Source organism: Equus quagga, chromosome 11 (assembly GCF_021613505.1).
Source record: "Equus quagga isolate Etosha38 chromosome 11, UCLA_HA_Equagga_1.0, whole genome shotgun sequence".
NCBI lineage: Eukaryota > Metazoa > Chordata > Mammalia > Perissodactyla > Equidae > Equus > Equus quagga.
Window position 1 is genome coordinate 67,101,318 of NC_060277.1, and position 26,829 is coordinate 67,128,146.

At 46.6% G+C, this 26,829-nt stretch overlaps 1 protein-coding gene across 1 annotated transcript; it reads right to left on the bottom strand.

Annotated features, from left to right (window-relative positions):
- Nucleotides 1-5,474: 5,474 nt before the first annotated feature.
- PELP1 (proline, glutamate and leucine rich protein 1) lies at nt 5,475-26,581 on the bottom strand. The gene is made up of 17 exons (XM_046675412.1): nt 26,227-26,581; nt 18,546-18,610; nt 18,050-18,155; nt 15,559-15,708; nt 15,246-15,317; nt 10,851-10,910; nt 10,392-10,542; nt 10,091-10,220; nt 9,852-9,939; nt 9,294-9,382; nt 9,097-9,213; nt 8,818-8,965; nt 8,514-8,673; nt 7,750-7,805; nt 7,382-7,588; nt 5,768-7,249; nt 5,475-5,623 (listed from the first exon to the last, which is right to left on the bottom strand). The coding sequence occupies exons 1-17, from the start codon at nt 26,473-26,475 to the stop codon at nt 5,531-5,533; spliced, it is 3,423 nt and encodes a 1,140-aa protein (XP_046531368.1). The 5' UTR covers nt 26,476-26,581; the 3' UTR covers nt 5,475-5,530.
- Nucleotides 26,582-26,829: the final 248 nt, after the last annotated feature.

A 26,829-nucleotide genomic window follows, 5' to 3' on the forward strand; every position in this document is an offset into this window, starting at 1 on the left:
TTCTTCCCAAAGCCAAGCCAAAACACACCTTAATAACCTACTCTTCCTATCAAATATTGGAACGTATCATAAATCCATCAAGAAAAGATTGTTTAATAATAGACATTTCGACAAAACAGTAAAGTCGGATCTGTACTTCACATCTCACACTAGGATAAATTCCAAATGGATGAAAGATTTAAACATAAAAATTAAAACTACAAAAGAATTAGTATTATAAAAGCATGGCATCATTAAAATACTAGGAAAAAAGTGAAAATCTTCTAACAATCTCAGAATGGTGAGGCTTTTTAAAAATATGACTCAAAACCCAGGAGCTTTACGAGACGTATTAAGAAATACAATTAGGGGCCGGCCCTGTGGCCGAGTGATTAAGGTCACACATTCCGCTGCAGGCGGCCCAGTGTTTTGTCACTTTGAATCCTGGACGCGGACATGGCACTGCTCATTGGAGCACGCTGAGGCAGCATCCCACATGCCACAACTAGAAGGACCCACAACTAAGAACATACAACTATGTACCGCGGGGCTTTGGGGAGAAAAAGGAAAAAAAAAAATTAAAAAAAAAAAAGAAATACAATTAATAAAAGCAAAAGTTTTCAGCATGGCAAAAACCACTATCAGGTGGGCCAGCCCCGTGGCCGAGTGGTTAAGTTCGTGCGCTCCGCTTTAGCGTCCAGGGTTTCGCTGGTTCAGATCCTGGGCACGGACATGACACCACTCATCAGGCCACACTGAGGCGCTGTCCCACATGCCACAACTAGAAGGACCCACAACTAAAAATATACAACTATGTACTGGGGGGATTAGGGGAGAAAAAGCAGATAAAAAAAAAAAAAAGAAGAAGAAGATAGGCGGGCAGGCCCTGTGGCCAAGTGGTTAAGTTCGCGCACTCCGCTGCAGGCAGCCCAGTGTTTCATTGGTTCGAATCCTGGGCAAGGACATGGCACTGCTCATCAAACCACGCTGAGGCAGCATCCCACATGCCACAACTAGAAGGACCCACAACAAAGAATATACAACTATGTACTGGGGGGCTTTGGGGAGAAAAAGGAAAAAAATAAAATCTTTAAAAAAAAAAAAAAAAGAAGATTGGCAACAGTTATTAGCCCAGGTGCCAATCTTTAAAAAAAAAAACCCACTATAAGCAGTCAAAAGACAAAAATAAAGCCAAAAAAATTGCAATTCTTATTGTAGACAAAGAGCAAACTTTCCATAAAGAGCTGTGAAACAATAAGGAAACAGATCAACAACTTAATAGGCAAAGCATATGCACATTTCACAGAACAGGAGATTCAGAGAGATCTTAAACACATGAAAACAGGTTCAAACTCTCTCTTAAAGGAAATATAAATGAAAACACATTGATGTGCCACCATTTTCCATCTAATATATTGGCAAATATATTGGCAAAGATCACAAAGTTTGCTAACACACACTGATAAAGGTTTCAGGAAATACTCATATTTCTGATGGGGCAAAAATTGGTACAACATGCAAGAAAGGACTCAGCAATTCTATACCTAGGAATTTCTCTTAATTATACTTATGGACAAAATAACACGTGCATACGTCACTTGTATACAAATACATATGTTTGCTTGTTTGTGGCAGCAAAAGATAGGGAATTGACCTAAATATTCATCGGTCAGGGACTGGTTAAATAAATTATGGGACAATGAAATTCTAGCCCGCTGTATAAAAAAGAACGAGGAAACTCAGTGTGAACTGAAATGGAATGATCTTCAAACTCTGTCAATTCTATCTTCAAAAATTATCTAGAATCCAACCACTTCTCCACCACTTGACCCAAGACATCATCTCTCCTAGCTGGATTAGCCTCCTGACTGGTGTCTCTGCCACCACCCTTACTCTGTCCCCTTCATCTATTTCCCAAGAGTAGTCAGTGAGATCCTGTTAAAATATAATCATGTTATGTCAAGTCTCTGATCAAAACCCTCCCGTGATTTCCCACCTCCCTCAGAATAGAAGCCATATGGCCTACATCCCTGTCCCCCCATTCTGACTCGCACTCTATTATCTCTCTGACCTCATCTCTTTTTCAACCCCAATGGTCTACTTGCCTTCAACACCCAAAGAACGCTCCTGCTTCAGGACCTTTTGTTTGCTGTGCCCTCTGCCTGGAAAACTCTTCCCCTAGAACTCTGCATTGCTCTCCCCTCAACTCCTTCCGGTCTTTATTCACTATCACCTTCTCAGCAAGACCTTCCTTGACCATCCTACTTAAAATTGCACAAACACACACACATACATAATACCATGGTAGATACATGGATGTTCTCTGCATAATTCTTTCAAATTTTCTTAATGTCTGAAAATATTCATAATAAAATGTGGGAAAAAACACACCCACACAAACCCATTCCTGTCCTTTCTTTCCCACTGCACTCGTCACCACCTAACATACATTTTACTTATTTATTGTCTACCCCACCGCACATCTAGAATATAAATTCCATTAAGAGCAGGGCAGGGATTTTGTCTGTTTTCTTCACCGCTCTATCTCCAGCTTGTAAAACTGCCTATCACTGTACCAACATCAAATTCCTGGTTCTAATAGTGCACTATAACTATGTAAGATGTAACCACTGGGGGAAATGAGGTGAAAGGTGCCATGTCACTCCCATCCTCTCTGAACTACCTTTGCCATCTCCTGGGGATCTATAATTATTTCAAAAAATATCTATTGAGAAAACACTGCCTAGTACACAATTGGTATTCAATATTTACTGAATGACTAAATCCCATGACTTAATGAAATTAAGTGATTCACATATATTTGTTGTTGTTGTTTGCTGAGGAAGATTAGCCGAGCTAACATCTGTGCCAATCTTCGTTTTGTATGTGGGTCACTGCCAGAGGATGGCTGATGAATGGTGAATGTCTGCCCAGGATCCAAACCTGGGAACCCAGGCCACCAAAGCAGAGTGCACCAAACTTAACCAGTACGCCATAGGGCTGGCCCCAAGTGATTTATATTAAGTGATAATATACTACTACTTGTGTGAAAAATAAAGGAAAGGATGTTTATACATATTTGCTTGTATATGCACACATTATCTCTGGAAGAATATATAAAAACTGATAAAACTGGCTGCTCTAGGTGGAAAACCTGGGTGACTGGAGAATAGGGGTGAGAAGACAACCTTTTGTCCCTCTTGAGTTTTGAACCGTGTGAATAGATTATCTATTCAGGATACAACTTAAATTAGAAAAATTTCTGCTCTAGCCCCTTCCTGAGGGTGAACGTCAGCTTCACCCATCTACAGTTTCTAGAGTTCAGGTTCTTTCCATTCCTGAAAAATAACTATCATAGGAGTTTTCTCACTTGTGCATCTTTGTCCCTGCAGTGATCCTTAGGCCTTACATGGCCCTCTCCACCTAAAAGAAACTCCTTAAACTTGAATCAGAGAAAAAAACAGCTGGAAAAGAAATATCAAGGATAGAGAAATGTGAATATCACAATACACATACAATATGAATTACTGTTATAGGCATCCCCTCTTATCTGCAGTTTGTTACCCGTGGTCAACTGTGGTCCAAAACATCAAACGGAAAATTCCAGAAATAAACAATTCCTAAGTTTCAAATTGGACATGGTTCTGAGTAGCGTGATGAAGTCTCGCACCATCCCGCTCAGTCCCACCCCAGACGTGAATCATCCCTTTATCCAGCATATCCACAGTGTACAAGCTACTCACCCATTAGTCACTTACTAGCCATCTATCAGATTGACCGTCGCAGTGTTGCACTGCTTGTGTTCGAATCACCCTTATTTTACTCAATAATGGCACCAAAGCACAAGAGTAGTGATGCTGGCAATTCAGATACGCCAAAGAGAAGCTGTAAAGTGCTTCCTTTAAGTGAAAAAGTGAAAGTTCTTGACTTAATAAGGCAAGAAAAAAAATCATATGCTGAGGTTGCTAAGATCTACGGTAACTTTCATTACAGTATACTGTTATAATTGTTCCATTTTATTAGTTATTGTTGTTAACCTCTTACTGTGCCTAATTTAGAAATTAAACTTTATCAGAGGTATGTATAGGAAAAAAACATGGTATATACAGGGTTTGGTTCTATCTGTGCCTTCAGACAGCTACTGGGGGATGACTGGGGACTGGGGGATTATCCCCTGCAGATAAAGGGGGACTACTGTACTTTTCTTAAGTTTGATAGTGGTATTGTGACCATGCAGAAAAATGTCCTTAATCTTAGGAGGAGACGATGTTGAAGAATTTAGAGGTGAAGGGCCATAATGTCTACAACTTACTTTTACATGATCCCACAAAAAAAGAAATGTGTATAGATAACTATAAATGTATTGATTACAGACATATATGTGCATATATAAATACATATGTCTATATGTAGTTATAGACAGTTATACAGAGATGAAAACTAACATGGCAAAATGTTGACAACTGAGGAATCCATGCAAAGGTTATATACTGTAGTATTTTTCTACAGGTTTGAAATTTTTCAAAATAACAAGTTGGGGGAAATTCTTTTAAAACTCTACTAAGTTTCCAAAAATTAGCTCAAATGTCTCCTCAAAGAGGCCCTTCAGGATACACACATTTGGGAGAAATCACTCCCTTTTCTGCATTTCCAAGGCACTTATGTTCATACTTCAAGAGTCTGAGTGAAAAAAATCACAGGGCATCTCCCTGAAGCCATGAGTTCGACATCCTCTCATATATACACCTCTAGGCTCACGCTCACACGTGCATCCCCACAAGGCCTAGAAGTCTAAGTGCTTAAAGGGACCAAACACCGGCTAGGAAATGGCCAGATCTCAAGAGCAGGTAAGAAGGCCTGGGGTGAGGAGCTTGTCAAACTCCTGTCAGGAAGGGGGGCACAGAAGAGGGGCGGTACTGGGATGTTGTCACTGGAAGGACCAGCCCCAGAACAGAGTTCATTCCCCATACCCACTGTGGATGCCCCTTTACTTTGGGACACCCAAGGTTCAAATTTCACAGAATCCAATGACCAAACTCCTCTATACCCTTCATATTTTTCTAAAGTTCCATCACAATCACTCAGCCTACTCTTTCAGACCAAGGGCCTGTGTGTGCGCGCACACGCATGTTTACAGAGATTCACTCACTAGGACACTTAATCCCAGCAATTTCCCACACATTCCCACACCTGGATTACAACTCAAAAGCAGGGCTATGTCTTCTTACTCCTTGTAGTCTTAACCACACAGGCAACTCAACACATATTCAGCATCAGCAAGAGCAGAGGGTGAAAATTCTAAAATTCTGGCACTGACTTCCTGAGCAACAGGACAGTCCATTACTCCTGCAAGTCAATGGTTCCTTCTCTGTACAATGGAGACAACAGGACAGCTATACAGACATTTGGGGAAAACTATGGATACCTTGAAAAGCCCAGGAGACCTGGGGCCTTCTGGCTGGGGCCACAGCTGTGGCAAAAGGCAGAAGCAGCAATCAATATCCAAAGACATAACTTTATTGGAAACAAGTAGTGGGGATGTAGGAAAAAACTAGGAATCAGGCTCTGTAGCAGATGGTGGCTTCTCCTCATCAGGGGGACAATCGATGAAGTCAGCCAGCATGGCAGCTGTGTCATCCTGCTCCTTTTAGGGACAAAGACATAAGATTCAAAACAGTTAACACACATACACAGAAGAGTGAGTGGGTCAGGCTGGGGACAAACACAAGCAACTGCAATCCCTTTTCCTCCACACTCCAGAACCACCCTCCCTGCCTGGCCCACTCACCTTCTCCTGGAGAGCTGCCACCTCTGTCTCTGTCTCCATTTCTTCTGCTGCAGGTGGCTCTGGTAGGGGTGGTACCTTGTCATCCCCACCCTCAGTCCCCTCTTCCAGCAGGGTTGGGGGAGCAGAAGGCTCCTCTTCAACAAGCTCCTGAGGAGGTGGCCCTGCTGGGGGGCTCCCCCCTTCCTGCTCCACCTCCCCCTGGGAGGGGAGCACCTCAGGAGCCAGCGTGGGGGCTGTCTCGGCCCCACGCTCCTCCTCAACCCCTGGCTCCTCTACTTCCAACAGCAGCCCGGGTTCCGGCTCCGGTTCAGGCTGCACCTTGGGGGACTCGGCAGGGGGCAAAGCTGGAGGCAGGCTTGGGGGTGGAGGTCCAGCTTCGTCTACCTCCCCTCCTGCTGAGCCAAACTCCAGCTCTTCCACCTCTTCCAACTCCTCTTCCTCCTCCTCGTCCTCCTCCTCTTCTTCTTCCTCTAACTCACCCTCCTCTTCCTCAAATTCCTCCTCAAACTCTTCTTCCTCTTCTTCTTCCTCTTCAAAATACTCTTCTTCATCCTCTTCCTCTTCCTCAAAATCTTCTTCTTCTTCTTCCTCCTCCTCCTCTTCCTCTTCCTCTTCTTCCTCCTCCTCCTCCTCCTCATCACTGCTGTTGATATTAATAACTGTCAAATCTTCTTCCAGGGCTGGGGGTCCTCCCCCACCAGGAGTCCCTTCAGGGACCAACTGTGGTGGCGGGAGTGTCACAGGGCCAGGCACAGGAGGGGGTGGAGGCGGAGGGAGAGGCCCTGGGGCTGCGGGAAGCTCTTCAGGCTCCTCCTTGGCTGGCACAGGAGGGGAGGCTGTTGGCGGCCCAGCTGGGGCTACAGGGGGGGGTGTAGTGCCTGAGGGGGGTGGGGGCGGCAGGGATGGCAGCCCTTCAGGCACGATCACCACACTGTCATCAGAGTCGCTTTCCAAGGAGATCTCCACATCAGATGCCTCCTCCTTATCATAGTGGACAAAGGCTGGTCTGGGCATTCTTCCCCCGAAAGTTTCATCTGGTGGTATAGCAGGTGGAGGAGTGCCACTAGGCGCAAGGACAGGATCCTCATTTGAGGCTGCCCGGTGGTTCTCAGGGCCAGGAAGGAGCCGGGGGGGTACAGACACCAGGCCTGGGACAGAGAGGCCTAAGTGGTTGGCTGTGGCTGGAGGTCCAGGACGTGCTGGGGGCATTGGGCCCACTGAGGGCATTGGGCCCACTGAGGGCAATGGGCCCACTGAAGGCATAGGGCCTGCTGAGGGCACAGGGCCTGCTGAGGGCATGGGGCCTGCTGAGGGCATGGGACCCGGGGGATGGAAGGGTGCAGCCCTGAATGGAGATGGGGCCTCAGGAGGGGGAACTGGGGCAGACGTGGGGCAGGTGGGGCCCATGGACTGCAGGGGAGGAACCCGGGGGTGGGTCAGAGCAGCACAGGTCACCAGTGCTTCTGAGCAGAAAGAGGAGACCTGAGGAAAGAGGAGTAAGTGTAAGCATATAAGAATACAAGGTTTTGCGGCACCAGAGAGGGAGAGCCCACCAGCATCGACAACAAGAGAATCCAAAAACCAAAGAGGTACTCAGTCCCAGTCAGCAGGTACCTCGAGGCTGTCTTCTCTCTGGCCAAGGGAGAAGGCTTGCAGGGCACAGGCGAGAGGAGGTGGGCAGCGGGGAGAAGGTGCCAGTAGAAGAGCCAGCAGCAGGCGGTAGAGCTCACGGCGGCAGCGGGAGCTGGTATACGGGGAGCTGCCTAGAACCTCACCCTGCTGGACACCCATGACCAGGGGTAGGACCAGATCATGCAGTCTCTGAAAAGGACACAGGGCACACCTAGAGACATCACCGAGACTACCCAACCCTTCTCCAGGGCCTACCACCAAGTTTGAATGGACCCACCTCTGGGGACACCCCCACACACGTACAGAGCAGTGGCCCCCACCAATCTCCATGGGGACCAGGCTTCACTAACCCTGTGAGTCTCCTCCTTGATGAGAGGCCCACACATGAGGATGGTCCGGCTGAGGCCTGGGGAAGGAGAATGGTGTCTAAGAGGCAGGCTACCAACAGGGTTAAGAACAAGGGCTTCTGAAGCACTCAGCCCAAGGTGAGCATACAGCTCTGCCCTGCCTAACTGGGACAAGTCACTTAATTTCTCTAAGTCTGTTTTTTCAACCATAAAATGGGGATCATAAAAGCACCTCTACTACATGGGGCTGTTGACAACATGTAAATGAGATGATGTAGGTACTACATTATAAATCTGCGTTTATGTATCCGGGGAGAGTTGGCGGGCTGTGAAATATATGGGACCCAATTGGAAGTCACCCATCTACTGAACAGTATCTGACTATACTTCTGCTTTCAGATTAGCGATTGTGTTGGAAGCAGAAAGCCCCACTGAGCAACCTGCCTGGGCAGCATGTAAGCTCCACAGGGCTCATTTTCCCCCATGCTGGAATAGTACCTGGCATGTAGAGAGGATATGCAAACAAAGATAAATGAGACTCTGGAGAAGCAGTGTAGACCCAGAACTCCCCATCCAACAGCAGGATCCAAGATTCTACCTGCAGCCCTGGTGGTTGCATGGCTGCTTCTGCTCTTTCCTTTGGCTTCTCTGCAGAGTTTTAGCTGATTCTGCAATTTACTGACGCCCTCCACTTCAACAACTTGTTTTGCGCTATATCCCAGGCCAACCCAGCACCCCAAGAGTACAGAAACACAGGCCTCACCCACCTCTCAGGGCAGCCGCACACACATCGCTGTTGGCATTGCTCTCCCCTTTCCGGTGGCTGGGCGGCGCCATAGCCTCCCCAACATCCAGCTTTAGCTTCTTGGGAGCGCTAGGCTTCCCGGACTGTAAACCCCCATCAGGGCTTCCCCGAGGACTGCGCAGCTGGTGGTGGAGGGAAACATAAATCACATACAGGGGCAAACAGGAAGGCAGGACAGAGGCAGGAGACAGTGTTTGGTGAGGAGGGTCATTAGGATAAGAGGCGCAGGATGAGAGTCCTGAGACAGGAGCAGAGGCCTCACTCACCTTCAGGGCATCAGCTGGGGGGGAGATGTCACTGAGCAGGTGGGTGAGCAGAGCCTCTCCCGAGGCTCCTCCCTGCAGCACTCCTGCCGAAGCCCCACACACCTGCACCCACAGCTCTAATACAGCGTACACTTTGGTCCGCATGGTGCTGTGGAGTGAGCAGAGGACAGTTCGTGAAAGGGAGTTGACATGCCAGATCCTGCCTCTCTTTCCTTGGTACTCTCAGCTCCTCGGAACCCCCAGCCCACCTGCACCCCTTCACCCTTCCGTGATGGTCACCTGTAAGGCCTCTCCTGGCCTGGAGAGAGGGTATCCCTACCAATGCTCCAGGCATTGAGGACCTGGGGAAGCAGGCGGCTGATCAAGGCCCCAAAGCGCAAGAGCCGGCCTCCACACCTAGGGGCAAAGACAGGACAGTGACCCCCGTTCCCAGCATGTCCCAGTCCCTTCACCACACCCTGCCCGATCCCACTCACGCAAGGATGAGCGCAGAGAGCAGGTCTAAGGCTTCAAGGTGGATAGAGGGCAGCAGCAGCAACCGCAGGGGACCATCTCCAAGCAAGCTCTGCAGAAAAAAACGGTAAGAGTAAGGAGTGGAGAAAGAAAGTGAGACACACAGAGAGAAACAGAGGCAGAGTAGCCGTGTGTGACTAAATACACGTGTACACAAAGGTACGGAGCCCACCGCTGACCCCAGCTCTCCCAACAAGATCAAACCCCCATCCTCTAAAACAGATCCTGAAAGGAGCATGAGGGGAAAGATGGCTGAACCTCTCAGTAATGACTCAGCCGACGCCAGCTGACCCCAGGGTAGCATCTGCTACAAGTGTTCCTGCAACATGTGAGAGAATCCACTCTGCTGTATACATGTGTCAGGAGAAGCACAGGGAATAATTGCATTTGGACGAAAGTAAGGAGATGTCCAGGACAACCTCAGGGAGGACATCATTTTGGGAGCCTTAGATCCTACTCTGCTTTCCTGGTTGTCCTGGTTCTTGAGGAAGGGCTGTGAACAGAGGACAAACTCCACTTACAATATTCTTGGCACTGATGCTGAGAGTCCGGCAGATAACATCCAGGATTTCCTGCACAGGGACGGACACAGGAGCCCCAAACTCAGAGCTAAAGAGAATCAGAGCAGGGAGACCCTCAGCGCAGGTTCCCCAGTGCAACTCCACACCCAACCTCAAGCTCCTTCTTCATCATGAAGACAACACTCCATCTCAACCTTTCCTGCTCCAGGCCCTTGCTCCCCTCACACTCACTCACACACCTGAGCATGAGCCCCAGGCAGCGGGCCAGTCCAGAAAACCTCTGCCGAAGCCGGAGAAGGGCATGGGCATCACCATCTTCTGAGGGGGAGAGCAGCACCTCCACTCCAGGGCCTTCATACTGCATAGGAGCTGGACGGAAACACAACCACCTTCACACTCTAGGTCTTCCTACCATCCCCTCCTTTTTCATTTGTGGTGGATGATCCACCTATATTCTAATCCATTCTGCCAGAAATCAACTGCCCCGCCTCTCTGGGTCACCCTCCCAGTTCCCTCCTACCACGTCTCCAACCACCCTACCTGTTTCTGCTCCCTCGTACAGGGCCCCTAGCAGGCTGTGCAGTGAGGCCAACAAGCTGTGGAGCTCCTGCTCCCAGCTCTCGGTGTGCTTCAGGCCCTGGGAAAAGCCAGCCCCTAGAGAGGGCAGCCTGGAATAACACTCACAGGCCAACTGCAGAAGAAAGGTCAGAAACCTGGTCAGACAGGAATCCAGCCAGGCCACCAAACACCCTGACCCACCAATGCCTAGAAAGACGAAGAGCAAGGAGATCTCAGAGGAAAGATATAAAGGAACAACAAGGCAGAAGAACACAGGTGGAAAAAAGGAGACAGAAGTCATGACTTGTGTATTTCGTGTATGCTAACAGGGAGGGAACCGGGAACACAGCCCAAAAGCAATAATAGAAAAGCTAAGAAGAATAGATAAGAGAAACTCCAGCTCAGATACCCCAGGCTCGCCATCTCCCCCTTCCCCTTTACCTGCTGGAGCTGAGGGCTCAGGGCATCCACTCGAGACAGGAAAAATGAGGCCAGCTTGCCCTGGGTTAGGGGGAAAGAGAGAAAGAGGCTGCTGAGTCAGTTCCAAGGGCCAGAGACGGACACCCTGCCCATGCCCAGCAGCAGAATCTAAGCCCAGGCCTTTTTCTGTCCTGCAGACACAGGAAGCAAAGCACTCTAAGAGGCATCAAGCCTGGGAGCAGACATGCTCTCACGGTAGAAAGACATCCTGAATGTCAGCTCTCGTCCTTAGCCTCCCTGTTCGGGGGGAAAGGGTCTGGCCTGTGCTCCAGACACTGGGCTCCCTCCTGCCAATTTAAAAGGACAGAGAGTACTGAAAAGCAGCAAGCCCATCCCCCAACTCCCTACCAGCTTAGACAAGAAGGGAGAGTCCAAGCTGGGAACTGAGGCACTAACCAGAGGTGTGAGGGCAGGACAAGTCAAGAGAAAAGGGAAGGCTGTGGAGCAGACTGAGACAGCACATCTCAGAGCAGTGACCTGTCTACTGGCACACATTTCCTCTGCCTGCTATGTGAAGGTGCTGGCACAGGAGTGTTTAACCTGGGGCTATAATTTATTCGGGGGTAGCATCAAAGGGGACTGTAAATAGAGATGTGAATGAAACGTTTTTTCATTTTCACTAACCCATAAGTGAAATGTAGAGTTTCTTTCAATTATAAATTCAGACAAAAAGCCACAGTAGTATTACAGTACCTCTGACCATCACCAACAGAAGTCACTTATTTTCATTTCACATTAGAATTATAACAGGTATCTTGAAATATCATTCACATGCATCACCAATTTGAAATTTCAGTAGGTATCAGACCTGCTGCTAGATTTTGTAATTTGACATGTTAATAAAAAAGCATACTACTCTATCACAACTTTTTTAAATGTACATTTCAACACAATCAGTTTCCCTTGCAACTCTCTGTATTTTATGAATTTAGAAACATTCTGAAAGGGGTCCATGACACAAACAAGGGTAAGAAGACTGAAGTGGAACTGGAGAAAGGAAACAGGATTCCCACCTTCAGTGGGATGTAAGAGTTACTGAGGAAGACAAGCTCAGTGTATGGAACCAACAGTGGCACCACACCAAGAGGCGGGCAGAGGGAGAGTCAAGAGGCATTGATGCTGGAAGGCAGGACTCAGCTGAGCTTAAAAGAAAGGAGAGAATCCAGTCAACAAGACTAGAGAGGGAAAAACACTGTGAGGAAAACTACAGACTCAGGAGATGCTCAGAGAAGCAGGCTGAGGCCTTAAATCCCAGGCTAGTGAGTATGGACGTGATGGGGGCAGGTGCATCACTTGAACAGGAAAACCTCGGGAAGACAAATTGGCAGGAGCCCCAGGGACTCGGCAGAGGACTTAGGGGAGCACAGGAGGAGCGGAAGCCGTCAGTGTGTGGTTCAGAAACCAACCCTCCAAGGACTCCCTCTCATCCACCTTGCGGCAGGAACCACATTTGGTTTCCCCCGTTACACTCCAGGGTTCTCACTGACCAGCAGACAAGCACTGTTCTAGCTGATCCCAGGGTAGAAGACCTAGAAGCATTTCCCTTGAGATCCAGAAAGCACTTTCATGTCTGGTGTGCTAGGGTTTGGAACACTTCAAACCAAAAGCAGTAACCACCCACAGGTCTCCTGATTCACCAACTTCTCCAAGGACGATATTCCTTAGTGAGCTGCCAAAGCCCAACTACAGTGGCACTCAGTCCTTTTGGCCAACTTACTGCTCAAGCTATCCTTGAGACTCTAGCTCAAAAAGCTGGCCTGAGGCCAACAGAAGTCTGCTTATATGACAGCAGTAAAGCAGAGTACAAGGACACGGCTCTGAGCACAGGTCTATCGCAGGTGACCCACAAAGCAAACCAAAGCAATGGCTCACTTGGAACATTTCACCTGAAACGCAAGCGCACATGCAAACATGCACGCACACACATATATACATACACACAAATACACACACACACGTCCTGGGTAACTCTCAAGAGTGAGGTTAGTCTTCCCACTTATTCCAAGGAACTAGTAATCAACTTGGCGAGGAGGAGGAGGTAAGGCCTCTACAGGACAGACCTCAGAAACTCAGAATGCTTAATATCATTTGGGAGGAGTAATTCTGAGCTTGGAGACTGCAACTGTCCTGGGAGCTTCTGGGGGATGGGAGAGAGAACAGACAAACATTCCAAAATAGCAATTATCAGTTTCCTAAGTACTGGTCTCCAGGATTTTCCAAGTACAAATTGCTCCTGGGGCCTCTGCACAAAACAGTCTTATCTGACATGTTGGCAGTAGACAAAGCCAAAATCATCAAGAGAAGCAAATTCTCCAGATGACCCTATATTCTTAGGAAAAAAAAGGCATACACACCCTGTAACAACATATGAAAGTTTTTTTGTTTGGTTTGGAAAGGGTACTCAAAATGCCAGTCATAAGTTCAAAAACTACACATCTGACAAAAGGTTGGGAATTACAGATGAATTCTCCTGACCCCTCAGATCGAAAATTAAGAGGCACTAGCAGAGGAAAAACTTGGTATTCTAGTCTCCCTGACTATTCACATCTTGATCCTGCAGGAAACACTCAATTCTCCCTCCACTTTCGTGGGAGGATTCAGGTAGATACAGCAAACCCCAGAGTGAGCTGAATCAAAAAGACATTTGCAGTAAAACCTCACAAACTTTGACCAATGAGAGGTCAGGGACAAAGATCTAGCCTGTATAATTTGAGAAGTTAATTTACAGAGCATTTTAGAAGAAATGCACTTTTTACTAAACTTAGTAAAATTTTAGGAGAGAAACTTTACTAAAATCCACGAGTTACTCCAAATGCCTTCTTGAGAAAGTTCTGTCCTGCCTACCCAAAGATTCTACTACCTTCATTAGTGGCAATCACATGAAAACAAAGAACATAATGCCATGTTCACTGAGGAACATCTGCTCTCGGACTTTTCAAATACTGCAAGTAACCAGTTACTAAAGCCTCGGCAGACGCTACCCCCAGATCACAGCTCACACGTCCACGGAACTCCACGTCTGGCTTACAGTGCTTCTCTAGTCACCGACAACAGATCAGAGCTGGCATGAGTGTTGAAGCCTATCTGCCGATCCTGTCTACATTCTTGAAAGTGTCCAGGGAGCCTGGTTTAGTGGAAAAAACATGGCTTGAAGCGTAAACAGATCTGGCTCACACCCTGGCTTTACAGCTACCTGATACCTAAGCTTGGGTTGGGTTAAGTTAGTTAAACCACTCTGGGCCTGTTTCCTCCTCCATTTAATTCGGTGACACTAACTCCACAGAATTACTGTAATAATGAAATGACACAACACATCTTAGACATTCAGCAGAGTGCCTGGCACATAGCGGGTACCCACTAAATACCAGTTCCCTTTCCCTTTCTTTTACTTTCTTGATTTGGTCATAGGACCATGGGATCTTACTTTCAAGATCATTTGAATGGCAAACTTCCCCTTAATTGATAATACTGATGACCAGTACAGTTAACCACACCACTTATACAAAAAAATTACTAATTTGCCACTAATTCCAGTCCTCCATAGACTTGTGCTTCCATCTGAGTAAGAGGATGTCCAACGGTTTGTCAAGCAATGATGAGAATAACACAAGGGAGAATATGCAATCTACAGGAAAACAGTTGCCTGTTCTTAGGTACTAGGTGGCATCCAATCATACTGCAAACAGACGTGCCGATTACAAATAGCCCTTTAACTGTTACTGCTTTGGCAGAATTTGTTAACCATTCATATTTGTTATTGTATTTCCTTGAAAATGAAACTGATTCTTTCACTGACCTCCTCCCTCACCTGACCCTCGTACAGCCTGCCTGTGCGACCTAACAAGGCTTTGGGGTATGGCCACCTCGTATGGGTCATGACAGCTGGGGGAAAGGGTGGGGAAGTGACAGAGGGAGTTTAGTCAGGAATAAAGGAGAGAGAAGCGTTGAGGAAGTTGATATAAGGAAGCAATAAATCAGGAAGGCTTCCTGGAGGAAATTACAAGAGCTTTAGAAACAAAGTAAAACAGGATGGTAGAACAATGGATAGGGCATTCTAGAGGTACAGGGAAGGCAGGGCAGAAAGGAGGAGTCAGGGTTAAGAGCCTGGGCTTTGGCATCAGACATAGGTTCTGATCTCTACTTATCTTGTACAAGTTACTTAATTTCAATTTCTTTATCTGTGAGGATTAAATGAGAATGCATTTAAAATGCTACAAGGTGGTACAATTGTAGCTGTGGAGCTAAGTGAGGAAACAATCAGAAGACAAGTGCTTAGAAATCCCAGTAATGGAATCCGAAGTAAGACAGTCATCAAGGTTTACGTAGGTGGGAAGAGGAGTGTCCACGAATACTTACTTTGAGAGACCCACAAGCCCGAGGAAAATAGGTCATACAAGCCTTCATTCCCTCCAGTGCTGAGAGCTCACACTGTGGGAAAAACAGAAAGTAAGCAAAGGCAAGAGCCCGACACCCCTACAGACCCCATCTCCACCACGCCACCCCTCAGGTCCCTTCTCCATACACTTTTCCTCGGCCCTTCCCTCTTCTCACTTCTTCAATCCTATTCCTTAATCACTTCCCGTCACATTCTTTAATCCAGTCGGTGTGAGTGAGGGCAAGCACCACAAGAGGCCAAGGGTCGGGGGGATGGGGGAGGGAGGTGTCTCACCTCTGGTCTGAGGCCCAGAAGAGAGGTGAGAAGGCCAGGGAGGTGGTTCATGGAGATGTCCCGGAAGAGGGTAGGAAGCTGGGCTGCATATCGAAGCAGGTCCCTCAGGACGGCCACAGCCAACTCCATTGTGGGGGGCGAGTCCTGGGACTAAAGAGCAACAACACCCCAAGTTCTCAACCTCACCTTCATGGTCACCAAGAAGAGATCCTAACATCTTGAAAGGATTGCCTATCTCCGCTATTCCCATTCCTTCTCCCACTCACTTCTCATTCAGGTCAATCTGGTCTTAGTGTCCACAACTCCACCAAAAACACTTTCACTATAGTCTTATAACCCTTGAGTTCCTAAATCTGATAAACAATTTTCAGGGGCCAGCCCCGTGGCCGAGTGGTTAAGTTTGTGTGCTCCGCTGTGGCGGCCCAGGGTTTCACTGGTTCAAATCCTAGGCGTGGACATGACACCACTCATCAGGCCACGCTGAGGCGGAGTCCCACATGCCACAACTAGAAAGACCCACAATTAAAAAAGTATACAACTATGTACTGGGGGGCTTTGGGGAGAAGAAGAGAAAAAAAAAAAATTTTCAGTCCTGGTCTTGTTCCACCTCTGAGGGGCATAAACAGAAGGGAGTCCCCTCTCTTCTCTGAAGTACTCTTCCCTCGGATTCCATCCAACCCACAGCCCTGGTTTTCTGCTGCTCTGTCCCAGTCTCCTTTGTAAGCTCATCTTCCTCTACCCGACCATTAAACGTGGAGTGCCTTAAATCTAGTCTGGACACGTACTCAACTTGATCATCTCATCCTCACCCTCAGCTTCAACTGCCATCTAAACGCTGAACACTCCTCCATTGTAAAACACATTGACTGAAGCCCCTACCCACTGAACCCTCAAGGTTGTACCCTACGACATCGGGCCACTTCCACTTGCACCAGATCAGAGGCACGCTTACTAAGAGGGCTCCCACTCAATGACCAAGGCCACGCTTACAGTACTTTCACACACACACACCCCGACCCTGGCTGCCTTCCAATGTTCTGAAATCCAGGAGTCCTCCTGGACACATCCCCTCCCTGACCCTATTCCATCATCCAGACATGTCCACTTTGCCTCTCAATCTCTCTGGAACTCATCTACTTCTCATCATTTCTACTTCCACCATCCTAGTCCAAGCTACTGGGAACATTCTCTGAGGGTATTTCAGTAGGCTTCTACATGGTCTTTCTGCTTCCAGTCTGGCTCCTTTCTAATTCTTCTCCACACAGCAGCCAGTGTTATTCCCAAATGAAAATCTGATCATGTCACCACCACCACCATCACGACCACCTCCTCACCCCTACTCAAAACCATCCATGAATTCCCACTATTCCAAGAATAAAAGCCAAACTCTTTAACATGCCTACAACACCATACATGTCTTGGTCCCCATCTACCTACTTCCCCAGTTGCTTCTCATCAACCCCAGCCACATGAGCTTGCCTATAATTCTTCAGATGAGCCAAACTCCTTTTCTCTCAGGGATTTTGCACACTTACAACACTTACAAAACCTTCTCAGCCCAATTTACTCTTATTGATCAGTTCAGAGAAGCCCTCCCTGAGCCACTGACCCTTATCACCATTGCCCACGCCACCCGAGTCCGGGTCAGATTCTCTTGCTGTTAAATGTCCTCAGAGCACTGTATTCTTTACCTCGATAGAACATGCCACCGTTTATCATTTCCCACTCATTGTATAATTATTCGATTAAAGCTTCTTCCACCAGAACAGGGATCAGCAAACTATGGTCTATGGGTGCCTGTTTTTGTACGGCCCACGAGAGAATGGCTTTTAAAGGGTTGGAAAACAAACAAAGAAATAATATGCGACAGAAACCATATGTGGTTTGCAAAGTCTAAAACATTTACTGTCTGTAAACATTTACTTCACAGAAGGTGTCCCAATCTCTGCGCTAGACCCTAAGCACCGTGAAAGCAGGGTCCACGTACATCTTACCACTGTCTCCCCAGAGCTTAGCAGACAGCCTGCCACATGTGCTCACAATATGCTTGTTGACGAACTGAGTGGAGATGTCATCAAAGGATACAAAAGTTACATCCTTTTAAGTTAATTAATTAATTTAATTAATCCTTTTAATTTTACGAAGGTAAATTAAAATGTTAAAAGAGGAAAAAAAGAGTAGGAAAAAAACCCAAACACCTGGAAAAAAAAAAACAGAGATGTCACTCATCAGAAAAGCTAACGAGGAAGTGAAACAGTCAGAGGTTACAGTGTGTTAAAGGTCGGATGAATTAAAATAACCCAGTAGACAAAAATAACAAAAGGTTTAAAAGGACATTTCTATGTGAAGATTATCCTTCCTGCTATCAGGAAACTGCTTCTAATTATTCTATCCTCAGAGCTAAATGTCCAAGCCGCAAGAACACACCACATCCAGAATGAAGGGATGACTGGGGGAGGGAGAGGAGGCAGGGTGGCAGCTGAATCCTTACCTGCAAGACCTGCTGAATGCTCCGAAGCCAAGAGACACAGTGCTGCTGGAACATCTCTGTGGGGCTCTCCCCCACCAGCAGGGACAGCAGACATAGGCCCTCAAACCTTGTAAGACAGAAGTGAGTGATGATAAGTGGGTGGAGGCCAGACTTCAGAAAAAGCTATTTACCGCTCTTTTACTCTCACTGGGCTAGAGTAACACGTCACGTCCAGATCCACTGTGGTTTCTAACTCCTGAAATACTTGGAGGACTTGAAGTGAGGTGCGGGTAGCAAGGAAAGAAGGGAACCGTGGCATCCCAGGTGAGGCACAGGAAGCTTGGGAGCTGGAACAGGTCGGGCTCAACTCAAGTGAGCTCATGAAAAGAATGAACTCTCCACCCTCTTGGGAATGGAGAGCTCTCCTCAATCCATAGGGTGTGACAACGGATGGACAGATGTACAGCCCACTTCCTAAGGAAACACCCCTGGGAAAAAAACAGGGTTAAAGACTTACCGAGTTTTGATAGAACCAAGACGTGCATTACTGAGACCCACCAACGCCCCAACAGCGGAAAGGTTCTGGAAGAAAGCAAACAGGGAAGTGAGTCAGGAATAGGATTCTAAAGACACAGGAGAACTTCTCCAAGCCCTTCCCTGCCCCACCATCTATGAAGGATTTTCTGAAGTCACGCCTCCTTTGAGGCCAAAATCCCATTCCTCTAGAGGCCTTCAGCCTTTGCCCTATTTTCAGCAGGTGAAAAAAACACAGCAGCCTGTCCCAGAGGCTTTCTTCAAGTTCCATCTTGCCTGACCCCTTCTTTCACTTCCCACTCAACAAATTAGTGCTATGCAGAGAACAGCCCAACTCATTCAGCTACCAGACTTCAAGGACAGATGTCCTTCACCTCATACGCCAAAACAGCACCTAGCGCAAAGGAGACATCCATAAATGCTTGCTGAAAGGATGCTGAACTCAGCCGTCATGCTTCTTCCTTCACCCCCAAACAAATCCTCCTCCTCCTGTTCCTGGCTTCCTTAGAGCTGTTAAGAACGCCAACACAGACTAGTGAACCAGAGCCTCCTTCCAACCCTCTCCTTCTCTCACATTCTGGGAGCCCTGAAAGAGGCTTCCTCCCTGGTCCTCTCACAAGTAATCTCTCCATCCCTTGAATGGCCAGACTCCTCTACAGCCCCTGTATCACCCTAACCGTACTCACCACTCATTCGTTCAAGAAACCCATATTATGCACTGGGACAGATGAAGGAATACAGAGCTGAATAAATACAGAACTCCCTGCTTTCACAAAGGGAAATGTTCACTCACTGATTCAGTAAATGTTTATGTAACACCTACTTCATCAGGTGAGACATTGTTTTTGGTGCTGGGGAGCTTATATTCTAGTTAGAGGAGACAGAAAATAAACAAGTGACCAAATAACAAATAGTATGTTAGATGGTGCTAAGTGCTATGGGGAAGAGAAAAGCAGAGTAAGAAAGAAAAGGAGAGCCCGGAGTAGGGAAGAGAAGTAGTATCTTATGTGGAGTGGACACAAAAGCCCTCCCTAAAAGGCCACTGGAGCAGAGACCTAAAGGAAAGTGAGAGCAAGACATACCGATACCCTCATACAGTACTGGTAAGAATGTAAAATGGTGCAACCACTTTGGAAAACAGTCTAGCAGTCCTCAAAAGGTTATACATAGAGTTAACACATGACCCAACAATTCCACCCTAGGCATATACCCAAAAGAAGTGAAAATATACATTCTCATGAGAACCTGTACACAAACGCACATAGCAGCATTATTCATAATAAGCCAAAAAGTGGAAACAACCCAAATGTCCATCAACTGATGAATGAACAAAACACAGTACAGCCACACAATTGAATATTATTCAGGCATAAAAAGGAATGAAGTTCTGAGACATGGATGAACCTAAAACATTATGCTAAGTAAAAGATGCCAGACCCAAAAGGTCATATTTTGTATGATTCATTTATATGAAATAGTCAAATAGGCAAATCTATAGAGACAAAAAGTAGATTAGTGGCTGCCTAGGGCTGAAGGGCAGGGAGGGGGTAGGGGCAAAGAGGGATTGAGCACCAGTGGGTACAGGGTTTCCTTTCAGAGTGATGAAATGTTCTAAAACTCATCATGGTGACGGTTGCACACTCTGTAAATATACCAAAAACCATTGAATTGTACACTTCAAATGAGTGAATTATACATGTGCATTACATCTCAACAAAGCTGTTTATAAAAAGGCATACTGTTAACAACAACAAAAAATGTTTAGGGAAAAGGCAAAGGTCGTGAAATGACAGCACACTTGGTATATCTGAGGAACAGCAAGGAGGCAAATTGTCACAGGAGGAGAAGAAGCGAGAGAGAGAGGAATAATAAAGATGAAGGTCCCAGCAGCAGGGTAAAACCTTGTAAAGTCATAGAGGCAACTGCTGGGTTTTACTGTGAATGAGATAAAAACCATGGGAGGAGAGGGGAATTTGGGGCAGAGGAAAGCTATTACCTGACTTATGATTTATTTTTTAAAACACATCAACGAGACTTGAGTTGCCTTGTTGAGAAGGCAGAAGCAGAGAGAAGTAGGAGACTACCATAATAATCCAGGAGAGAGATGAGGCAGCTTAAAGAGGCTGGTAATTCTGGGGACACAAAGCATCAAATTCTGGATATATTCTGAAGGTGCAGCCAACAGAATTTGATAACAAACTGGATACGCGTGAAAGATAAAGGCAAAGATAATTCCAAGGTTTTTCACTGGAGCAACTAGCCATTTACTAGGAAGGGGAATACTGCAGGAGGAGTAAGTTTTGGAGGTGAGAATCAGGAATGTTAAATCACATATGTTAAATCGAGGATGTCTATTTAACATCAAAATGGAGATGCCAAGTAGATGTTGGGTAGATGAGTCCAGAATTAGGAGAAATCCTGGTTAGAGTATTTGGGAGTTGTCAGTCATGAGGCTGGACCAGCTCACCGAGGAAGTGAGTGTAAACAGAGAAAAAGCGCAGTACGAGCACTAGGTTCTTGGGTACTCAAACACCTAGAGTTCAGAACAGTGAGGGGGGGAGCCAGTAAAGACAACTAGAAAGGAGTGACCAGTATGGTAAGAGGAGAATCAAGAGAGAGTGGTATCCCAAAAGCCACATGAGGAAAATTATGCAAGAAGGGGTGATCAACTGTATCAAATACTACAGACAGATCAAGGAATATGAGGACCCAAATTTGACCTTTGAACTTGATATCCTGACGGTCACTGCTGACGTTCAAGAATTACCATATGACCCAGCAAAAAGCTATTTCAGTGAAGTGGTTAGGCTGAAAGCCTAAATGGAATGAGTTCTATGGGACAACCATTATAGTAATAATTCATTCAGGGAAGAATCTTTAACGGATGCTCAAACAGGAGAGAGAAAGGCTGACAAGACACAGACAGTTATATCATCTCCTCACAGGACACTTACTAATTACAAAAGGAAAAATTCTAACTTTATAATGAAGCAACCACCCTAACCCAGTAATCAAAGTTAACATCACCAGTAATGAAACAGAGACATTATGTGCCTCCTATATGATGCAGCAAGAATGTCACCTCACTTCTGCAGTATTCCTGCCAAAAATGCATAACCTGGATCTAATCATCAGGAAACAGCAGATAAACCAAACTGAAGGACATTCTCTAAATACCTAACCTGTACTCTTCAAAAATGTCAAGATCCTAAGACAAAGACTGAGGAACTATTTCAGGTTAAAGACTAAAGAGACAGGACAACTCGATACAATGTGTGATCCTACAGTGAAGCCTGAACTAGAAATTGTTCTTTTGCTAAAATGACACTTTGAGGATAACTGACAAAACTTGAATAAGGCCTATAGATCACGTGCTTCATAGCATCAATGTTAATTTTCTGATTTTGATGACGGAATGTGGTTATGTAAGGGAATGTCCTTGTTTTTAAGGAAATACACACTGAAGTATCCAGAGGTAAAAGGCATTATGTCTGCAACATCTTCAGACATGGACTCAGAAAAAAACATACACAGAATGAGAAGACAAATATGCATCTTAAATGCTGATATTTGGAGTACCTAGGTGAAGGCTATATTCTTTCAAATTTTCTATACACTTTAAATTATTTCAAAGTAATGTTACAAAAAGAAGAAGAAGAATGGGAGAAGAATCAGAGACAGAAGTGCAAACTATTCTTTTGAGGAGTTTTGCCATAAAGAGAAGTAGAGAAGTGGGGCAGGAGCTGGAGGGGGATTTTTTTAAAAGCAGCTTTGAGCTGTATGCTGATGAAAATGACCCAACAGAGGGGGAAAATGTGATGATGGAGAAGTGGCGCAGAACTGCTGAAGCGGTGCACCTGTGTAAGTGGAGAGGGGATAGCCAGCGCACAAGCAGAGGGTTGGCCTTAAACAGGAGCATGACTAGCTCAGCCCTAGTGGTGGGAGGCAAGGCAGAGCACATGGGCACAGACACAGGTAACTAGCAGATAGGGTGGTTGGAGCCTATGGGAATTCCCATCCAACTGTTTCTGCTTTCTCAGCAAATGGGAAGCAAGGTCATCAGCTAAGAGTGAGGATGGAGAGAAGTAATCAGAGATTGTCGAGGAAAGTGGAAATATAACAGGATTGCTAGGCAACACTAAGCGTCCACTTGAGATGATGATGGCCATGAATTTAAAGTGAGACTAGTCAGCAAGGATACATGTTTTTCTCCAGATATACTGAGCTGTGCAGGTGCGGGCACAGAATAAACAGAGTTGGATTTAACATAGACAGGATATTGCGAGGCAAGTACACTGAAGGGAGAAGGGCAAGGAAGTGATTATAACAGAACTTAAACTGGGTAAGAAGGGAAGAGAGAACAGGACAGACAATAAGTTAATTTCTTTCAAATAGTGAGAAATGCTAGGAAAGCAACAGAACAGGATAATGTGACAGAGAATGACTGGAACGGGAAGGACTACTTTATTTCAAGACGGGGTGGTCAGGAAAGGCTCCTCGGAAATGGTGACATGTAAGTTGAGACCTAAACGAGAAGCTCACCTTCCCATGAGATCCCAGCAGACTAAAGGAACAACGAGCAAGGGCCTCAGCATGCTCCAGAAACGAGATTAGCTTGGGTGGCTGGAGTACAGTTCAGACAGACAGGGAGTCTTATGAGATGAGGTCAAGAGGTAAGCAGAGGCCACACTATATACGGCCTTGTGCAATAAGTTACTGGAGGATTTTAAGCAGAATGCTGTAATCTTATTGATATTTTTTAAAAGCTCACTGGGTGCCGGCCTGGTAGCACAGCGGTTAAGTTCACACATTCCGCTTCAGCAACCCAGGGTTTGCCGGTTCGGATCCCTGGTGCGGACTTACGCACTGCTTGTCAAGCCACGCTGTGGCAGGCATCCCACATATAAAGCAGCGGAAGATGCGCATGGATGTTAGCTGAGTGCCAGGCTTCCTCAGTAAATAGAGGATTGGTGGCAGACGTTAGCTCGGGTCTAATGCTCCTCAAAAAAATAAATAAAATAAAAGCTCACTGGTTACTGGCTGGGGAATGGAATAGTACAAAGCCCTAGGGATACAAGGCAGAACAAGACACCCTGCTCCTTAAAGCACGTGCAGTTATAGGGGAAATGAGATCTGAGATTTGCTTTAAAATGCCCCTGGGGGCATTTTTGCCCCCGAGGGCAGAGTTGGGATGGTGGGAATGAAACAAGACTGGTAAAATGTTTCTTGTTAAATTTCAGTGATGGGGACAGCACAGGGTGGAGAGGTTCAAAACACTATTTTTTCTACTTTTGTGTAATCTGATATTTTCCATAAGTTTTTTTTTTAATTACACACAAAAACAAAACAAATCAAAGCCTAGTTGTGTAGGTGTGGTAGAAGGAGGTTGTACGTATACATAAAATAAATGAATGGATCATTTCAATATGGTGTAATAAAGAGCAGCTGATCACACCTGTTTGGGGAAGGTCTCCCAAAGGCAGCCACAAATAAGCAGAGAATTGAAAAGATTTTTGGAGGGAGCAGGGAGGCAGCACAGGGAGGGATTCCAAGCAGAGAACAGTAAGTGCAAAGACCCTGAGGCAAGAAAGCCCAGGTACTGAAGGACTTTAAAAGGTAGAAAACAGGATTCGAATTTTACTTTAGAAAGTTCACTCCAGCTGCTGTGTGGGGAATGGGTTAAAAAGAGCAAGACTGAGGGCAAGGAGACCAGTTAGGAGATTGTTGCTATAACCCAAGCTAGAAATTGTGAACTGTGCTAAGGTAGCTCCATCTCGGAACTGCTGAGTTTGCAGTATCTGTGCGAAAGCAAAGTTGGTGGTTAAGCCTAGATAGAGGGACCAATCAGTGGATCTCTTTTTCTCTCAAGCTCCAAACCTATTTACTTACCTTGATTACTCCTCTCAACTAAACTAGAAATTCTCCGAGGGAAAAGACTATGTCTTATTTATCTACCTGGAGATGAGGAATAGTACCTAACAGATAACAAATACTCAGTAAATGTTGAATGAAAATCTCCAGGGAAGGGAAGGAAACACGCCACACCCTTCCATTTACTGAGGACCCAATGCAAGAGACACAAGTAGAAAAAATTTCAAGGCAAGATATACCCAAAAATGTGGTTCTGGCAATACTAAAGGGAGAGTCTAGTTTCCCACATCACCCCTAGCTGCTTTACTCAAAATCCCACTCGACTGTAGACACTTAGAGGAAATAAGCAAGACATTAAGTTCATGTAGCTCCCCTTGAAGAAGGAGGGGAAGAACTGAAAGAGATGATGAAGAAAATCACACATTTATGGGCAGAATAGATACTATTTCAGAAATATTTAGGAACCACATGAATTTAGAGGAGGAAGATGTAGAGGGAAGAGAAAATATACAAATCAGCTCCTGCTTCTGAAACTGGGCTGAGAAAGCAGATAGTTTTGCCACCCTCAACAATGAGGAGTAATGTTAATATAAATAATAAATGAGGTTGTCCCTGAGAAATTTGGGGCTAAGATTATTGAACCACCTAGCAGGTTGTAACAATCCTCTTCCTGGAAGGAAGCATAGAGCTGGGAGGGTCCCACTAATACAGGTTGAGACAGAGAAGACCTCAAGTAATGAGGGTTGGAGGATGCACAGAATTTTGGAGAGGGTTAGGGAAGAGGACGGAGGGAGGAGATATGTTATTTCTTGTTAAAATCAGTGCCTTCACCTAGGCAAGATGATAGAGCCTCAAGCTGGGATGCGGACAACGGGAAAGATATAGAAACAAATGAACAGATCAGAAAGCTACTCAGAGGAAAAAAATCAACAGGACTTGATAGACTGCATACTAAGGTGTGTGAACAAGAAGAAAAGTATTTAGGATGACACTTAGGTTTCTAGCTTGCAGAATTTAATAGATGTCAGATACTACTCTTAGTATAATCCAAACGCCCCTTCTAAGCTAGTCTACAAAGCTCTGTATGGTCTATCCACTGCCTACCCTACCTCACCAGCCTCATCACACCCACTCTCTTCCCCTCCACCTCTGAGCTAAAGGCACAATGCCTTTCTTTTCAGCTGTTCCCTCCCACAGGGCCTTCCCACATGAGCTTTCCACTGACTGAACCAACCCTCTCATTTTCTTTCCCTAGCCAACCCCTACTCATCCTTAGGGGTCTCAGCTTAAACTCCGGTACATCAGGAAAACCTCTGCGATTCTCCAGATCAGGTTAGAGCTCCGTAATATACAACGTTCATAGTGTTTCCTAACATTTTGGCCATCGCCATCGCATCTGTAACTGGAGCGCCCAGTACTTGACGCTCAGTAAGAGCTCAGTAAATATTTGTTGAATACGTCCATTAACTCAGTCGAAACAACTCCAAAAAACAGATAACACCGGAGGAAAAAGAAGCTAAAGATCATACGTCTAGTGAGTGACGGGACCTGGAATCGAATCCATTCCCGCGTGACTACTAACAGCCCAGCAACAGAGAAATGAGGCCCTTCCTTTTCCCTGAGTTTCTACTCGGGGCTGATAAAGGAGAAATGCGTGAAATTCATCCAGCACGACACCTAGATGCGGTTTCTGCCCCCAGCTCTCCTTCCCTCCACCTCCCTACCGTGACCCGGCGCACAGGTGCGGCGCCAACCTTCCAACAGAGCCTCAGGCACGCGGGCCACAGACTCACCTGGGCCCCGCCCACCGTCCCATGCAGCCGCAACAGGCACATAAGTCCGGGCAAGTGTGCGGCCGAGCGGACGTGAGGATGCACGGGAGCAACGGTAGACCCGGCTCGCGGCTGCAGCAACCCAGACACGCTCTCCAGCAGCAGCAGGCGGAGACGCGGGCCCGAGGCAACAGCCGAGAGACCCCCGGTCCCGCCGGCAGCCCCAGCCGCGGAGCCCGCAGAGGGCCCACTAAGAACGGCTGCCGCCATCTTCACCGGGGTTCTGGTGGTGGCGTGGCGCGATGACGCAAACACACCGCGACGGACGCCCCGTGGGGAGTGGGCGTGAGGAGGGGGCTGTGGTCCTGCGCGACTGGTGAACGGAAGTTGGACTCCGGGCTCTGGCTGGTAGGGAGCATGCGCGGTGTGCAGGGGCCGGGCTGCCTGGGCGCCGGAGAGTGGGGTATTCAGTCCTCCGGGGGCGGGCCAGTGGCGCCTGAAGAACACGTGATCAGAACAAAAGGCGCCCGAGTCTGAAAGCTATCCTTTAAGCCTAGAGAGTCCCCGGACACTTTCCTTCTAGACATCACTGATACCTAAAGAACTGGCCCCGTTGTCTGAAAT

Excerpts from the sequence above, each read along its gene's own strand:
- PELP1 (XM_046675412.1), bottom strand. The coding sequence starts at position 26,475 with ATGGCGGCAGCCGTTCTTAGTGGGCCCTCTGCGGGCTCCGCGGCTGGG. Across the intron at positions 9,940-10,090 it reads TGCCTGGGGCTCATGCTCAG|CTCTGAGTTTGGGGCTCCTG; the intron begins GTGTGTGAGTGA and ends GATTCTCTTTAG. Across the intron at positions 8,966-9,096 it reads GGCCAGGAGAGGCCTTACAG|CACCATGCGGACCAAAGTGT; the intron begins GTGACCATCACG and ends CTCACTCCACAG.